The sequence below is a fragment of the Sturnus vulgaris genome, chromosome 5 (genome assembly GCF_052056855.1).
Source record: "Sturnus vulgaris isolate bStuVul1 chromosome 5, bStuVul1.hap1, whole genome shotgun sequence".
Classification (NCBI taxonomy): domain Eukaryota; kingdom Metazoa; phylum Chordata; class Aves; order Passeriformes; family Sturnidae; genus Sturnus; species Sturnus vulgaris.
In genome coordinates, this window is record NC_142247.1 from 46,079,995 (window position 1) to 46,097,984 (window position 17,990).

At 38.3% G+C, this 17,990-nt stretch overlaps 1 protein-coding gene across 12 annotated transcripts in view; it reads left to right on the top strand.

Moving 5' to 3' along the window:
* Window positions 1–17,990, top strand: part of GRIP1 (glutamate receptor interacting protein 1) — a 348,068-nt gene that overhangs the window by 288,247 nt on the left and 41,831 nt on the right. For 9 of the 12 annotated variants that reach the window (XM_088165626.1, XM_088165632.1, XM_088165628.1 and 6 more), the window contains 3 exons: window positions 9,320–9,467; window positions 11,082–11,251; window positions 16,565–16,720. In XM_088165626.1, coding sequence (XP_088021752.1) covers window positions 9,320–9,467; window positions 11,082–11,251; window positions 16,565–16,720 — 474 coding nt within the window. Of the gene's footprint in view, window positions 1–9,319; window positions 9,468–11,081; window positions 11,252–15,694; window positions 15,851–16,564; window positions 16,721–17,990 lie in introns of all 12 variants that reach the window. The other 3 variants (XM_088165633.1, XM_088165622.1, XM_088165629.1) reach the window with 3 other exon arrangements.

Genomic DNA, 17,990 nt, shown 5'->3' on the forward strand with positions numbered 1-17,990 from the left:
GCTGAGGTGCAGATTGTTTTGCCCTTATTTGTTCTATTTGTCTTTTTAGTCAGACAAAATTGTGCAAGAGATGGAGAGTTTTGAAGATCTCAAAGTTCTTGTGCATTTAATTTTCTGTCCTACTTGAAGGAGAAAATAACTAGGGGAAATTCTTTTGGGTATATATATCTGTCTATCAGGCCCAGAGAAGTTTTGGATGTCCCATCACTTGAAGTGTGCAAGACCAGGTTGGATTGGGCTTTCAGCAACCTGGTCTAGTGGAAAGTGTTCCTGCTCATGGCAGGGGATTGGGACTAAATGGTTTTTAAGGTCCCTCCCAACACAAACCGTTCTGTTATTTGATGGTTCTTTGATTTCACCCCTGCTTTGTGCAATAGAAAAATTAGTGTTTTGTATTGCAGGGCCTCAGCAGAGGACATATGATTTGCACCATTTTGGGGGTCTGTCTCATTTTGGAAGATGGCTTTTAAAAATAATTATTTGTAAGTTCCATTCCTGGAATGAAATGCAGGTAGAATTCCATTGCTGCTGACTTCTGCAAATATTTCACAATGGATCTGATGCTATGTAGTGTTTCAGGGCAGTTTTCAGGAGCCATCCTTCAATGGAAAGGTGCTGTTTGAGGCTCAGATTGCCAAACTAACCATCAAGTGTGTACTTTCAGGCTCCCAAGTTCTGAAACCACGTGCTTCCATCAGTGATAGAGATTTGAGTTCTTAATAGTTCTTTAAGTGCCACCTGAACTTTCTATGTGGTATTCTTTCTCAAGGTAACAAAGGCAGAAAGTTGCAGGGCCTGGGCTTATTTAAAATGCACTAGGACTATCCTTAAAGAGGCAGATCCAAGATTTTCTGTACAAGCATCATCTACCAAGTTGCTTATATGTTGCAAATTGTGCAGTAGACAGATCGTGTTTTAGATTAAGGCACATGGAAAGAAAAATAGAGATAAATTAAGAGATTGGGATTTTATACAGCTTTTAAGCAGGGAAGGAGCCTAGTAAAAGTGAAAAGTGTGAGCTTGAAACAGTTAATAGGAGGAAGAAGCATCCTGAGAACTGAGCTAAAGTCTTTTGAGCTTAAGTTGTTTAGGCAGGTTTTTATGGTCTGAACCTAAGAGAAAGTCTGAGAAAATCCCAAGCTGATTTTGGATATATCCACATCCACACTGTGGGGGCATTTTGAAGGCAGAGACAGTTCTTCAACTAGTTAGTGACATTTCTTATCTGAGAAGGGTGGTGGGGCTGAGGTTGCAAAGTATGAAATTAGGTAAAGGCAGCTCCTAGGCTTTTGATTTGAAGAACTTGGATAAATTAGAGGCACATAAATGAGCTGCAGGAATTAGGCAACAAGAGGAAAATGGAAAGACTTTGCCAGTCAGTTGACAAGAATATTAAATTGCTTGTGTATAGAGGGGATAATAGGTGGCACATTTGTTTAGAGAATAACATCTCCATTTTCCATTCTGAGGTTGTGAGGTCTCTCTGATTTTGCTATCACTCATTCTGCTGGCATCCTCTTGGAATTATTCCTATTTATTATTTTTGAAATTTGATTATTCTAAAGGTGAGAGGGTATAAAATGCCATTGGTGGCTTTTTTCCTTAGCACCAATTTTATGGGTTTTTCCTGTGAACTCTGTGATCTTTCTTTCAGTAGACCAGCAGCTCCAGTGCTGTCCTGTTACTTGCAATAAAGGAAAATGCACTATTTTATTTATCTATTTTTAGTACTGTTTTTGCCCCTCTAATTCTAGTTCAGCCACGTAAAATTACATCAGTTGTTGCTCATTCTACAGCCTCCCTGAAATACACAATACCCCAAAATCAAGGGAATGCAAGGAGCACATATATTCTATGATAGATAATAAGTTGGGCCTTGGAGACTGACACTAACACTTCGAAAAGAGCAATATTTAATTTTTAAATATTGGTTCTATTATTAAAAACTACTCTCCTTTCTCCACAAATATTATTCGTAATATATTTTCAGCTTACTCCATTTCATAGAATCATAGATAGTTTGGGTTGGAAGAGACCTTAAAATCGTCTAGTTCCAACCTCTCTGCCAAGGACAGAGATGCCACCCAATAGATCACGTTGCCTAGGGCCCAATCAAACCTGGCCTTGAAGGCGCCCAAGAATGGGGCATCCACAGCTTCTCTAGGGAACCTGTACCTGTGCTTTACCAGCTTCTGGTAAAGAGTTTTCTCCTAACAGCTAAACTGAATCTCCCTTCTTTCAGTTTAAAGCTATTCTGCCTGGTCCTGTCACTATCTACCCATGTAAGAAATCACTCTCCATCTTTTTTATAAGTTACCTTAAAGTACTGAAAAGGCAGCAATCAGGTTTTTCCAGAGCATTATCTTCCCCAGGCTGAGCAACCCCAGCTCTCTCAGCCCATCCCCACAGGAGAGGTGCTCCAGTGCTCTGAGCAGCTTCATGGCCCTCCACTGGACCTACTCCAGCATATTCACAGTTTTCTCAGCATTCCAGAAATCCTTTTTAGAGCTTGTTAGCTGTCATTGATTTTATTTTGCCCATAAGATCCGAGATGAATAAAAGGTTACTCTGCTAAATAAAGCATGAACAAAGCCAGGGTGCAAACATTATGCAATATTAGTAGAACAGAATACCAATGCCAGTACCATGAATCATGCTCTGTGTGTGTGGTTCATTTATGACATTTAGTCACAAACATATGAGGAATCAAATAATATTACTCTAAATGAGTGGTAATGGTGCTACCCAGCTGTAGGGCATCTTGAATGTTGTTTCCCTTTAAACACTGAAGAAGACTTATTCCTGCCTCTCTTCCTTGCTGCTACATTCTCTCTTGAAACCATTGACCCAGGATCCCAATCTCAATTTCTTAATTAGATCATCTTTAAAAATACATAATTATATCCTTTCTTTGCAAAATATAGATCAAATAATCTTTGCAGAACAAGGAAAGGGTATTATATAAATAAGTGACCTCTCATGCCCCTACCTCCACCCAAAAATACCAGTATTTAAATAGCTATCACTCAGCTCTCTGTAAGAGAATTGGCTAGTCAATCCAGTTGTAAAAAAAAATGAGTAAACGAAAATGTCCCTGCAAAAAGAAATTTTAAGTGTTAGCGAAATAGCCTAGATGCTTTATGATGTAGATGAAGAATAGGGGCAAAATTGGGTTTTGGCAACTCTTTTTATCTGTGAGTTGGTGAAACCGGGAAAAAAAAATAAGAAAGGTGTAAGTGAATTGAAGCAGAAAGGAAGGAGAAAAGTAGAGAAAAGCTTCCCTACTTGCAGCAGATCTTTCTCTTGCACACACATTCCTGGTTGTGGCTCTTGTTTTGCAAGAGATCATGGAAAGGACAGACAAGTAAGTTGACTGCCTATCTCTATGGCAGTCTCAGGAAACATGAGAAGGGAAACAGAGGAGCCACAGCATGACAGAGGACTATGAATCTCACTATCACAGCTCGGAATGCAATCTTGCACTGGACTGGGAGGAGTTGGGACAACTGTAAGTGTATCAGTCTTATGGAGAAAATGTTTTAATGGACACCAAGTAAAAGGGGTTTTGAGCTGGTATTCACATAAAAGAAATAGTCCTTAAGAATACAAAAACCACGCAGAGAATGACAGGGTTCATTAAGTGCAGTTTAAGATACTATCTGACAGTAATGAATAGTCTGCGGGTGAATGAAGAAAAGTGGATGTGACTGCACACCGAGTCCCTGAGTGCCTTTATGTTGCTGTGCTGTCAGCTGAGCAGTACTGTAAAAGACCTTGCAAAATGTTCTGTATGCAGAGTGCCACTGCTAAAACCACGTCTTAGAAATTAAATTCATCAAGCCTGTTAGAGGTCCTGCCTGTTCTTTGGGTTGGTTATCGGGTCTCAAGTTTGTACAACTAGCTGTGGATTTCAAGTGCCCTGTAAGATATGTATCGGCTTTGATTTTCACATTTCAGCAACAGCAACTACTCAAAACTCGTGGCGATAAGTCTGTGGTATTTTGATCCATTTCTGTTCCAAAAAATGAAAAGCTTTTAACATTTCAGCTCTTGTTTCTTAACACTGAAAAACAGCGGGCTAATCCCTAGGACACTGATTCTGAATGAACTGGCACAACCAGACCTGCTGTGCTTTCCTCACCATTGATTATTCTGTCAATCATAGAATGATTTAGGTTGGAAAGGACCTTAAAGATCATCCAGTTCTACCCCCTGTGCCATGGGAACGGCACCTTCCACTACAGAAGATTGCTTAGAGTCCCATCCAACCTGGTCCTGAGCACTGCCAAGGATGCAGCATACAAAATTTCTGTGGGCAACCTGCTAAATATGTATACATATGTATAAAAGAACTTCTCCTTTTTTTTTCCCCCCCAAGTAAGACAGGGGGAAAAGCCAGGCACTTGGATTTCTTCAAAACATTCCACAGCTTCTCTAGGCAACCGACATTGTATGTTATTCTCAACTGAGACTGAAATGCCAAATAAAGGTGCAGATTTAGCCACTATTCTGTGCCTTACACATCAGACTCATCACTGCTGCTTTTAAGTACCTTCTGCTTGTGTGCTGAGTACTGACAGTGGCTTGTTGGGATGTCTTAACCTTTCTGTAATAAGAACTGGCTGCAGTGGTGTGTTTTGTATTGGACCCTTTCTAGAACTCACACTGACTTGTGTACACAAATTCACACACATACTTCCCCTACATTCTGTTTGATTTTGTTAAAGAAAGCAAGTTCAAGGAAAGGTTTGTGCATTTCTGCATTTAGGGATTTTTGAGTGTTCATTTATGAGAGTTTACTCAACAGGTTCTTTGGGGAACAGTCAGTGATTGTACCTTATATATCAGAGCTGTCACATATATGATTGCTGAATGGGTACTGAAAAAGGATCATTGATTTTTGTGAATTGAAAAAGAACAGAGAGAGCAGAGGAAAGCAGAAGTATAGTCTAAGGCATTTGGGAGTGATGGAGGATTGAAACTGATTTCTTCAACCATGATTTTCTGTAAGTGTTCCAACTTTTTGCTCTTAAAGGCAAGAGTTTCAAAGATTTCAGGGGTTTTTCCAGTTCTTAACAATCTTTTTTAACTTCACTAAGATATGCTTCTGTGATCCACTAGTCTGAACATAAGGCATGTAGGAACTGGGTGTAGAAATTAGGGTTACAGAAAAGGAGAAAGAAAATAAAGTTTCAGCTGTACCAACAAGAGCTGAATGGAGAAAAGGGCACTCCTACCTGAGGGAGAAATTACTTTACTTAGAATAATAGAATCATTATGGTTGGAAAAGACCTCTAAAATCAGCAAGTCCACTGGCCAGCCATACTTGCTATCTGTAAGCTGCAAAGATTTTGTGTGAAGGGAGCAAAAAAAGTGTGAGTACAAGAGCACACTTCTTTGATCAAGAAAAACTATTTCTGTGAAATATTGTCTTCTGTTTTTAACATAAGTGAGAGACATCTAGATCTATGAAGGCACTGCTACAAAAGTGTTAAAAATTTGCATTGCAAGAACTACAAGGTTTGAGGACCTATGTGTTTTTTTCTGGTCTGAACCAGCACTTTGTCAGATTTTTTTGACTACTATCAGTCAGAGAATCACAGCAGAGAAGGCTACAGGGGCTGGCTATATACAGTTTTAAAGTGAAAAACTTTTTAGTCTGTGAACACCTAATTGGGAAGGAAAAAGCTTGGAAAATTATTGTGAGATAGTAAGATATCCACTTGTTTGGCACATCATCACTATAAAGCACAGCAGCATCCAGGAGAGGTCAATAACAGTCCTCTGAAACTGTGTGTTTCAACTGGTCCAGCTGGCTCTTTAGAGTCTAAATCTATCTTGACATCCTTCCTCTGTGTCAAGCTCTTTTAAACTCCTCAAAAAAATGATTTGTACCTCGTGATGCCATGACTTTGAAAAAAATAAAAGAGTGCCCCGAAGTTTGCAGTTAGAGAAGTGAGAAGCTGCAGAGCACAGGTAGTAGCAACAGAGCTCAGTGTTCCTACAGGAACAAGCTCAATAGCAGTACTTCCCAGTTTTAAGTGCAGGAAGGCTTTGGAAAGGAAAAAATAATCACCATATCTAAAAAAGTTTGGTTTCCTGTGAATTTAATATCACTTTTGATTGCAAGCTATGACTGAAGGTTTTCCCTTTCTAGGGCATTTAAAGGTACTGTTTCACATGTAGATCTTCTGCTGCCTAATAAAAGCAGCTTGCTTTTTGGTTTCTCCCCTGTGGGAATCCTACTGTTTTTTGTCCTCCACCACCCACCAGCTGTTGACCTAGATTTCACATACCATGAGGATCAGTAAGGATTAACAGATATATACGTTTTTGGAGACATAAAGCAACACATGTCATGTGATATCTTTATCAGCTTAAAAATACATTTTTCAATTTTCAAAATTATTATCTTTTGAGGCAAAGGAGGTTGGTAACACTGCTTATTTTATAAAAAAAATTTCTAAATACTGTACTATATACTATTTATACTATAGTAAATACAGTATATACATATCATAAAAGAATATTCAGAATAAAACCCCTTTTAGCCGATGATTTTATCTGTCAAATAAAAAAGATGTGCTGCTACCTAGCTGAAGAAATGTATTAGCATGCAGAAAGCAATGCTGCTTCCTTAGGGAGTTTTTAATCTTGTAGTGATTGAGATGCAATACTCTAAAATGAGAAAAATCATTAACAAAATCAAAAATCTAGAGTGCCTTTCATATAAATATTCATCAGTGTATCTTATGTAATTACATAGTCAATAAATCAACATATGGTGCAAGTGCTTCAGTCATGGTGTAAATATCTTATTGACTGAAACATCTTCACACATGAATAATTTATACCTGTATGATTCATTTCTCATATCCATGCTTTATTTCAACATGAAAAACTAATTCTTCTTTGTCAGAGAATGTGTGCTTGATTCTTGCCTTCTGATTTCTCTTCCTTGTGCTTCTCTTGCACTGTTAGACCCATTCCATTTCTTCTCTTTGGTTCCTCTAATGTAGTTATTTATTCATCCTGTCTGCCTTGGTTTGCATTCCCAGTGTATTTCAACAGGCACCTGGGAAATAACACTCAGGCATAAGCTGCTTGTGCTTATGCAGTTTCCCAAGTAACTGGAAAAAGGATCGGCAGCTTGAAAGATTTACACATTCTCAACAGATATTTGCATTCCTCTCCTTAAGGCAACCATTGCAGAAAGAACTTGTGCAAGTTGGGCTTTGCCATTTTCTGGATCAACATGAGTTAAAACCTTTGTCAAGGTACTGATGACGAACACTGTTTGAGTCTTCCTCCCACAGATTTGTAAATATGAAACTTGTGTGTAGCTCCAGAAACCACTGGAATGTTCAAGATTAAAATAATCGTTTCTCAGTGCAGGAGTGGGAATAGGGAATACTTAAATTCTGCTCTGCTGCACATACTTATTTGCCTGTCTGTAAGGCACTGCATACATCCTGCCTTACTTAGACCTTTCACCAAATCATCTAAGACAGAAATTTCGTTGTGATAAAGTCCTTCTTTAGTAAGTAAGAGAAAGACAGGTAGCTGCTGAGGGCAGTTCATCCAGCTTTAAAGCTACTTAGTGCTTAAAACTCCAGGTAAAAATGCTACTGGGTGTACTCTATTCTTTTGGCTCAGAATTTAAAGATCAGTTCAGGTTTGAGGAGCAGCTTATTTTGGTAGTGCCCATGAAAGTTGAGCTTTTAAAAATTCAGCCCTAGTTGTGCACAGAAATTGTTCACTCATATTTAATGACTACTTTCAAAATTGCCAAATCTTGCCTTCAAACCCTCACATTTCGAACTTGAAAAGAAAGAAAACCAACAGGAATATAAAAATCATTACAAGATGTGGGGAAAAAAGGAGTTCTATAATAATTAACTGACACTTTTCTGGTATTGTATGTTATTTCATCCAACCTTTTTTCACTCCATTTCAACATGCAGTTTACCTACATTATGCTCTAATGAGGAAGAGCACCTTCACGGAATGTTCATCACTCTCTTGTTCAATTTCTTGTATAATTACAATCATAGATTGTTAGTTTGGTATGCTAATACTGTTTCACTGTCTCTTCTGTGCCAATATTACATTTTTTGACTAATTTTTTAGATTTAAGACTGAGTGGAGTATTTTATATCTGTCCTCTTCCCATATTTGGAAGCCCAGCTGCTGTTCTCATGTAGCTTCAATCTTAGTGTCTTCTGAGACACATCGCAATTGAATGTTGTCTTTGTATCTTCACAGTTGGTTCCGGTATATTTTGAATACCAGTCTCTTCTGTTTGCTGGCAGGACATTTTCTAACTTTGATCCAGTATAAGTCTTCATTTATTCAGTTTTTTTCTTATTCTGATTATAACTGCCTCCAAAGGCTTCTGATAGCACTTTGTCTCAGTCTTTTTATCTTCTTAAAGGACATCTTCTCTTACTGTATTTCACTGCACTGAGTTATTGATCAATGGGTAAGTAGGAGGTCTCAGCCAGTCTCCAGAATGTACTTCACCCAGATCACTGCCTGGTTTGTTTTGGCATTTAGGAAGAAGCCTGCTGTCTTTTTGCTTTACTGTGTCTAGCACTCATTCTCTTGGGTAGTTCTCACCACAGTCATCGGTCATGACTGTTGCTCCTGTTTTCTGTATTCAGTGTTGATCATTTACTATGTTCTGTTGTAAGGCAGTATTTTATGCAGGATAAGAATCTTCTGAACCTCCTCACATGTATTTTACTTGAACTTCTACTACTTCTACGTGTCATGCTTCCTGCACTTTCACTATTTTCTCCTTTCTTTTTGTGAAGGATTTCTTGTTGACCCTTTCTTAATCTTCTTCATTTGATTATAATAGCTGCTGTCTAGAGACCTTTATCTTCTTTTGTGAAAATTTAGCTTCCTTCTCTAACCTATACACTTACTCATTTTTTCAGATAATTTTCTACTTTTAAAGATAATTCTGTTTTTCCAGCATGTCTGTTTAAATTCCAGGTAATATTTGTCTTAAATTGTTCAAGAGAATGATTCACTAACACATCCTGTTTCCCTCATCTTGTCCATCTCTGATTCTGACACACTCTGAAACTTTCAGACATCCCAGATTTACAAACTTCCTCTTGCTTTTATCATTTTCAACACCAAGAGCTGATTATTGACACCTTAAATTATGCTATTCCAGTATTTCTTGAAGTGGAATGTTACCTGGTTAGAGAAATAAAATAGCCATGGAGATTTTATGTGGGGAAAACATGAAAATGGTATAAATACCACATTGGTATAATACTGATCTTTTGTTGTCTAATTTTAACAGATTCAGTAGCAACATCTTCTGGGCCACTGCTAGTCGAAGTTGCCAAAACTCCTGGTGCTGCTCTTGGGGTTGCACTAAGTACCTCGATGTGCTGCAACAAACAGGTCATTGTCATAGACAAAATCAAATCTGCAAGTATTGCAGACAGGTGAGTGTGACAGAGGACTGACACTGAAAGTCCATGCATCCATTTTACTTCTTTTTCTGTTTGGCCTGGTTTTAAAGGAACCCTTCCCTTTTCTGAGAAAATCGACGGACCCAGGTCCTCTCAAGGTTGCATGTCTTAAAACCAGCACTTTGTCATACATATCGCTGTTCCAGACTGCCGAGTCTAAGACTTCCAGGATGCCATCTACTTTAGCTCATTCATTTAGTATTGGGTGACATAAGCCAGCCCCCATGTCATATGTGACTGGCTGCTTGCACTATGCAGCACAGGAGTTTAGAGGTCTGCTCTGGCTATTAAATGTAACGCTGCAGCAGAGATTAGTATTTAAAAACAAAAACCTGTAACCCACTGGAATTCTTGAAGTAAGCACACCATATGGAACAGCTGTCAAGGGAAGTAAATTTTGAGGCTTTGCAACATTGAAGTGTTCTTTTAAAATATATCACTGATTCTTGTGGCACAGTGAAATGGAACTCCTTATGTCTGGATTCTTTTACTGATATTTTAGAATACAAGTGAGGTATAAGGAAGACTGGTTTCTGTATTTCTAAATTGTTTTGCTATAATATTTCCACTTCATTTAAACCTTTAAATAAAACCATTTAAACCATTAAAATTATAGCTAGATATTTTTCCCCAGTGATCTGAACCTCTGGAACAGAGTTGTGGGATCTTCTCTGGGGTGCATGTGTGTGTATGTGTGTGTGTGTTTATACATATACAATATATTTCTATATTCATACCACTTGTTTTTGTTTTTTTTAAATACTATGTTTCAACAGCAAATTCCTCCTGCATGTCCCCAGTCACTTTACCTTGTAATTCCTCTTTAGCAATGGTGCTTTTGGTAGCACCCACTTGTAGCAGTGAGTCTACAGCTCCTCTGTGGGCTTTTCCCTACAGTAGAAACTTTGAGAGTGGCGGCCATTGATCCAGGAGTGTACTCCAGTTCAATGGTGCAGGATGCTTTAATTTTCTCCCTCTGTTTTTTCCCATTTCACAGGGGGTAACCAATTAAAGGAGCTGTCCACTTGACTGGTACGTCGGGATGCTAACTGCTGTGTTTGCATTTCTCAACTCATCCAGTAGCCAGTCTTGAGTGCAGCAAGTTTAGCAGATAACCCCCTCCCCACCCCACTCCTAGAGTCACCATGCTAGCCCTGGTTTCATTATTTGTTTGACTACTGCATAATTTCATCATCATTTACAGCTTTTGTACTAATAAATGTTTGAACTATAACTCAAAAAATGATGAACTGGGTGCTTGTGTGAGGGATATGTGACCAAGTTATTCGAGTCTTCTTAAGCTCTTCTCATTTTATCCTGCTGCCATTCACACATATTTTTAGAGTCAGCTACCCCATTGCAGTTCTGTGAGTGATGTCTTGGCATATACTGTATTAACGGAATTGTTTTTAAGGTTTCTACTAATAGAGATAAAGTATGACCAGTGACAGTGCCTACAAAACACAAATGTCTCTCAAAAAAGAGAGAACACATTCATAGTTTTCATGCCCAGTTTGAAGGCAGAAGAACTCATTGTGCAAACAAAGAGCATACCTGATCAAACCAAGTTTTTTCCCTTTTATATAGATGTGGGGCATTACATGTAGGAGACCATATTCTATCTATTGATGGCACCAGCATGGAGTACTGTACCCTGGCAGAAGCAACACAGTTTTTGGCTAATGCAGTGGATAATGTCAAACTGGAGATCCTTCCCCACCACCAGACACGACTAGCACTGAAAGGCCCAGAGCATGGTAAGAGGATCTGTACCACCAAATAACCTCCTTCTCTCTTTCTTTCTTTTACTTTGCCTGCCCATACTGAATGGTCAAAACTATTGTCACAGTTTTGTCTGTAAATGTTGTTTCAGCTCCCCAGGTTATGCTTCTGCAGTTTCTGAGCAGCTCTGTATTTTCTTGGTCTTAATGAACCCTCTGAGATTCCTATGGCCAGAAAGGGAAATGTTTTGCTAAGAAATAGGTCTACAAACTTGCAGATTTACATAAGGACACCTCTTGACTCTACTGTTGCAGTTGTTGGGGGTGCTATGAGATACTTCAGTGAATTAATTTCTACATTGTTTCTTAAATTTAGAGTTGAGAAGTAGTACCACAGCCAACTTATTTTCAGCATATTGACTTTATAGTTATGGTCACTTCATTAATAACACCTGTTCTCCTCTAAAATACAGAAACCCCTCCCATATTTTCTCTTGTTAATGGCATTATTATTCATTGCCATCATCTTTTAAAGTGCTTCTGAGATGGCTTCATGGGTTCACTGACAATGCTTATGAAAATTGTTTGGAAACAGTTCTCTAGATTGCAGACCTTTTCACTGCAATACTTCCTTCATATCAACATGCTTGAGTAGAATGACTTTCCATTCTCAAATCAAATGTATATAAAATGTCTTAGTCAAAAATAGTATTTGAAGATGGAGTCTGCCTGTCTTGTCTTCTAACTAATCGTGAGAAAGTGGCTAATTCACAGTAATCCATAAATTCAGTCTAAAATAGCACATGTTGATAGACATCAAAACAGTAACATCAAATACACAAAGAGTATGTACATGTGTTGCATCATGAACCAGTGGTAAAATTTTTATGAGCCTGTGTTTCTGCCTCCTTTAGACCAAGACGAGATTTCTGAGATCTCGAAATGTCAGTGATGGTAAATGTTCTGGGACATCCATGCAACATCCATATTGCCCCTTGATAAGTGGTATTCTAGACAGTTTCTCAGAGTAGGGAATACCGAACTTGTGATAGAGGAGGTGTTAATTTCTCCTAGACCAGGGGGAACAACAAGTAATCTTTGCAATTACATGTTCTCCCTGTACTCAACTCATTCCCTTTTCTGCTTAAGCTAGTTAGAACCACAAGGAGCAGAGGGTGATACTGCACAAGCAGAATGAGATGGAGGCCAAATTTGCAATGTACTTCCATTCCTTTCAGTTATGACAGTACATTGCAAACAGATCTTTCTCTTTTTTTGAAACAAAGACGTCATGCAATTAATTTCTGGATGGTTCAAGAATTTTGAAGACTGTTACTTTTGGGAAGACAAATGCTGGGGCCAATGATTTATGTAGATGATTGTATTGCTTGAAGCAGTTGGTTTGTTAACCAACATTTATAATGGATTGATGCTGTTAATTTTCTAGTAACCGGTGTAGATGCTTAGAAAAAGCAATGCTTTTGCTAGGCCAGAATTAAGAACTGTCTGTTACAAAATCATATTTAGTGATCTTCAAAAGATGATATATAAGAGCATCTTCTGGGGGAAAGTATTCCTAAAGTAATGAAGTTGCTTTCTTCAGTAAGGCAGAATACCTAGGATGTTTACAGCCCTTTTCAGTCCCTCACCATGTGGTGCTACCACAATATCATGACCAATTCAAGATACAACAAGCTTTATGGAAGCAAGTCCCCTCTTAGAAACAACCTTTCATTGGGTGTGGTAGGACCTAGAGGCTGCAGAGTGAAAATCTCCCTTAATATGTCTGGAATAAGCTGAGTCATTAGGGCTGTATCTGCTGAGTTCAATTATTGGTCTTGTAGGAATATATTAGGAATTTAAAACGGGCAGGAAGTCAGTATATAAAATAAACAGAAATTTTAGCCCTAAAATAAAGTGAAGAGCTCTATAAAAGATAGGATTCTTTTTCATGGTTTTTTTTTTCCTTTATACTGTTCTGTTGACATTCATTTCTTCTGCTGCCCCATTAGTTTTATGTTTACTATACACAACCCTGTACTGGAATAGCTGAAATTACTACTAAATTACTATGGTTACATACAAAAATATTTTCTTTTGCAGAACTTTTGTTGAATTAGGACTATGCTTCTACAAGCTGAACAACCTGAATTTGTGTACTTTCCCACTTTGTAGGACATTTTTATCTCTAATCTCAGCATGAGAATAAAACATTAAGAGACAATCTCAAGGACTAGCAGATAATTTCCTGCTGGAAGCAGTCTTTCTAATTAAACAAGGCTCACAGAAGCTTGAAAATAATGAAAATCCACCTGGCCACATTGTTCTTATCAGATTTTAATTTTTTCACCATAGTTAAAGTTAAGAAATCTCACTGTCTGTGCATGTAATTGAAGGCAGTTTCATCTGAGAAGACATGCTAAGTCTCTAAGACACATAATATCGTACCCAGCTGCTTCTGGTGTTTCTGGGACTTTTCTGGCTAGCAGAATTTTCCAAAGTTCCTGAGGGTGGTGGTGCCAGTGGGTGAGGAACCCAGGGGCTCAGACCCAGCTTGGTGCTGACATTGCATCCCTCCCTTACTTGTGATATCTAATATTGGGGCAAAAAAATAATTATTTTGATTCAAGTGCATGCCAGGGCACAAAGTGTGTTCTCAGGGAGGGATGCAAATCCAGGGCAATCTGACTGAAGACACAGGGTCAGGTCAGACAGTTCCAGGGCCTGCAGGGTCTCCACCACTCCACCAGGCTGCAGGGACATGGTGAGCCCCTGTGCTCCCCTTTCCCTGTCTCTTCCCTCCTGTGCACTCCATAGATCTACCCTCTAGAGATAGGCATTGTTTTTGAGTCAGAAGGGATAGTACAGTCAGGCAATTAGCACATCAGTGTTCATGGGATACAAAGCTTTCCTTCTGCCAGGGCACTGGGCTTGCTGTGGTAGCTGCCCTTTTCCCCCCTCATTTTATTTCAGGGAATGATCACAAGGTGTAGGTCTAACCTAAATCCTCAAGGCTTTAGGTTCCTATTAAAGGCCAGCATGGGGGCAGACAAGTCTGCAGCCATTATAGATATAGCAAGTAGCAGAGGGACAAAGGTGATACAGCTCATAGGACAAGGATAGCAAATTATTCTGTATAAATATAAATATAATGTGATTATAAATATAATAACAATATAACAGATTTAGAAACAGGTTTAGATTAGATATTAGGAAAGAAATTCTTCACTGCAAGGGTGATAAGGCTCTTGGACAGATTGCCCAGAGACGTTTTGGCTGCCTCATTCCTGGAAGTGTTGAAGACCAGGTTGAATGGGGCCCTGAGCCATCTGGTCTAGTTAAAGGTGTCCCTTCCCATAGCAGCACAATTTGAACAAGATGGTCTTTAAGGTCCCTCCAAATCTAAACCATTCCATTATTCTATAGTATGGGTGAATCCATTGGTGTTTTAAGACAAAAAAAGAAGTGAATACTTCCCAGTTTCAACTGTGCCTTTATGGTTCAGCAAGTATGCAGTCATGCTTAATTTAATGATGAGATATACTGTGTTTAATTAAGGGAAATTTCAATTCCTTTCCTTTAAGATTTGACAATTGAAATGCTTCCCTTTCTCTTAGTAAATACCTAGTGAAAATCTTCACTTTTGGCACATCACAGATTCCACATGCGTAGAACCCGCAATTAAATAATCAAATATGGTCTCTAGTTTCCTCCAGTGAAGGATCATTTTAAAGTTTGGAAGATCAAGTTAAGAAAAAGAAAAAAAACACAAAACAAAAACATAAAATTGCACATCCACCTAATCAATAAGACCTCTTTTTTTTATTAACCATGTTTCAGGATAGAGTTTTCCTGCTGCTGGCATGGGGAAGTCATTTACTGCATAGATTAGCATAATGCCAGCAATAGATTGTGGCAAAATTAAAATGTCAATACAGTAAATTGAAATGGCAGAGAAGCATCTCCATTCTAGGCAGTGACATGTAAAGTATCTGGTTGGTCTTTTAAAATAGATTAATGCAAGCAGACAGTTATTAACTTCAGTTAGTGGTCATATGTAGTATCTTAGTATTTTCTGAGAAAGTTTGCAGTTTTGCAGCCCCTAAGCCAGAGGGAGATTAGAAATTGATTCAGTAATCATTTTTGAAACAAATACAAAAAAAGGAAAAAAACTCAATCAGAAACATTTTTTCTGAGAAAAAATTTATTTCTGTTCCATAAGTTAGAACCTCCTGATAAGGAGACAAGACCAGGTTATTTATTATTTTATTTTATTTTATTTTATTTTATTTTATTTTATTTTATTTTCAATTTATTTTCAATTTATTTTATTTTATTTTCAATTTTTTTTCAATTTATTTTCTTTCTTTCACTGTTGGTTTGTGGGTTTTTTTGGTTTTGTTTGTGCAATTCAGTTATTTTTACCTCTTCTCTGGTCCTTTTGTTTTCTGATTTTCCATCATCCCTTCATGCGGGCAGTGAAGGTTGAAAGAAGCAACAGGCAACTGACCTGGGATTCGTGTGCCAACAGCCACAGCAGCCTCCTCACCTACCACCATTATAACACCTACCACCCTGACCATTGCAGGATGCCAGCCTTGAAATTCCAGAAAGCGCCTCCTCAAAACAGCCTTCGTAATGTTCCACACTTTTTCCTGCTGACATACTCTCTTCTCCTTTTCTTCCTCCTCCTCCTCCCTCCCTTCTTCTTTCATTCATAATTTTCCCATTTTAGGCTCTAAAATCTTTTCAATTTTACAGATGCTACACTTTTTCATAGCCATGCCAAGGTTATTTCTGACATTTTACAACTTTTCCTCTTTGTAACAAAGCAACCTTTGTAGACAGCAAAAGACTTGAAAATTCTGAATGAATCAGCTCTTCTATGCATGAGTATACAATTGGATTAGAGAAGTGTATATAAAGCACGATTTTTGAAGGCAAAGCATTGCTTACAAATCTTTGTCAGAAATTACCTATTTTTTTAGAAAAGGCATTTCTAAAATCACTGTATCTAGATATATTGATGTGCATTAGCTTGGGAATATGTGTTGAAAAATTTAATTTAACATGCTCTGTTTAAAGTAAGCTGTATACTATGAATATATCTTTTGTATCTACATTATCTTTGTTAGCTTCCAGCAAGTATTGTCATGAAATGCTGGCTTTACCTTTTCCTAGGGTCACCTGTGTGGTTTAATTTCTTTGTTACTGGAAATGCACAAACCATTCCTGTGGATCATACATAGCCTATACATATAATGTTTGATTGATTGATGAGTTACAGCCATGTGCTGCACTCTTCTGTGAAGACTGAGTGCTGTATTCCAAGTGTTTGATTTTTTACAGCAGCTCTGGTGTCTTCATCCTTCTCTCCTACCTCCATGAGTGCATACAGCCTGAGTTCCCTGAACATGGGGACCTTACCTCGCAGCCTCTACTCCACCAGCCCACGTGGGACAATGATGAGGCGGAGGATGAAAAAGAAGGACTTCAAAAGCTCCTGTAGGTGGTAACAGCATTTGCTCAAAAATGTGCAATGAATGAATGGGTGGAGGAGGGGGAAGACGCAGAAAAAAATTGCACATTACCTTAATTAATACACATATATTCTAGACAGAAGAGACATTTTTCTGGTAGATGTAGGGGAACATAAGGGTAAAGATATTTGTCCAATGCTAAAATGAGCTGAATAGATGCTAAGCAGCATAACTATCTCATCTGAAATTTATAAAAGAATGTTTTCTTCAAACAGTGCTGGAAGAGTTTGTTACACTGTTACTGAAGTGATTTTCAAATTCCTTTTTCAACTCTTCCCGTGCCCATTAGGGAATAGAATTAATAGTTAAATAGTCAAAACCAGATTGCTGGTAAACTCAACCAGCTGTCACATTAGGGAAGGCAGAGCTTGCCATAGCACCTCCTGGGTAGTTCTAATGTTTACATCTACACCATGACCTGTCCAGTTATTTTAGTGAGGGAGAGCAACAAGTTACAGTGAAGACTAAAGAGCCTCATTTGACATTCTCTGGGATTCAAAGAATGGATTGCCTATCAGTCAGTCATTTCCCAAGCCAGAGTAGATCTGTTCAGACTGTTCTGCTTTGCATATTGCTAAGCATTCACTGGGATGGAAAGAGTGTGGCTGTGTCAGTGCATTTTTTCCAGTCTGCGTGCAAGTTCCACCTCTCTTTTGGCTTGTCCATCTTTGTGCAATCCACAGCAGCTCAGTTCCTCCATGGCAGGGAGGTGAGAACTGCTCTGTAAATCATTTGCTCTAGATAGCAATGCTCAGAAGTCCACTCTGAAAGAACTGAGCACATTACAGCGCTTCTGCTGTGTTTAAAAGATTCCCCATGGTCATAATAAAACCAGAGCCAGCCAGCAGTTTCTAAGGCCAGTCACTATGGAATTGTGAGAATACATTACAGAGGAACTGAGGTTTTGCTTTCTTGTAGTTTTTGTTGCTTATTTGTTCTTATTTCTTCTGTAAAGCACATATTTTTGCATAGCATTTGTCTGTAAGTGCATTTTTTATTTTTAATCCTATCAGCCATTTTTCACTGCTCATCTATTGACATGTTAGCTTCTAATGCATTCTTTGGGGTCGCAGGAGGATACTGAGTCTGTAATGCTGTGGTATCAGTAGAAGTCCAGCTCTTACATGTTCTCCTCTGCATATGAGAAACACTAGTAGTGTTACACTACTATAGTAATTGATTTGAATAGTAAAGTCAATGCAAAAAATAGTTGATCAATTATGCTATGTTTTAGC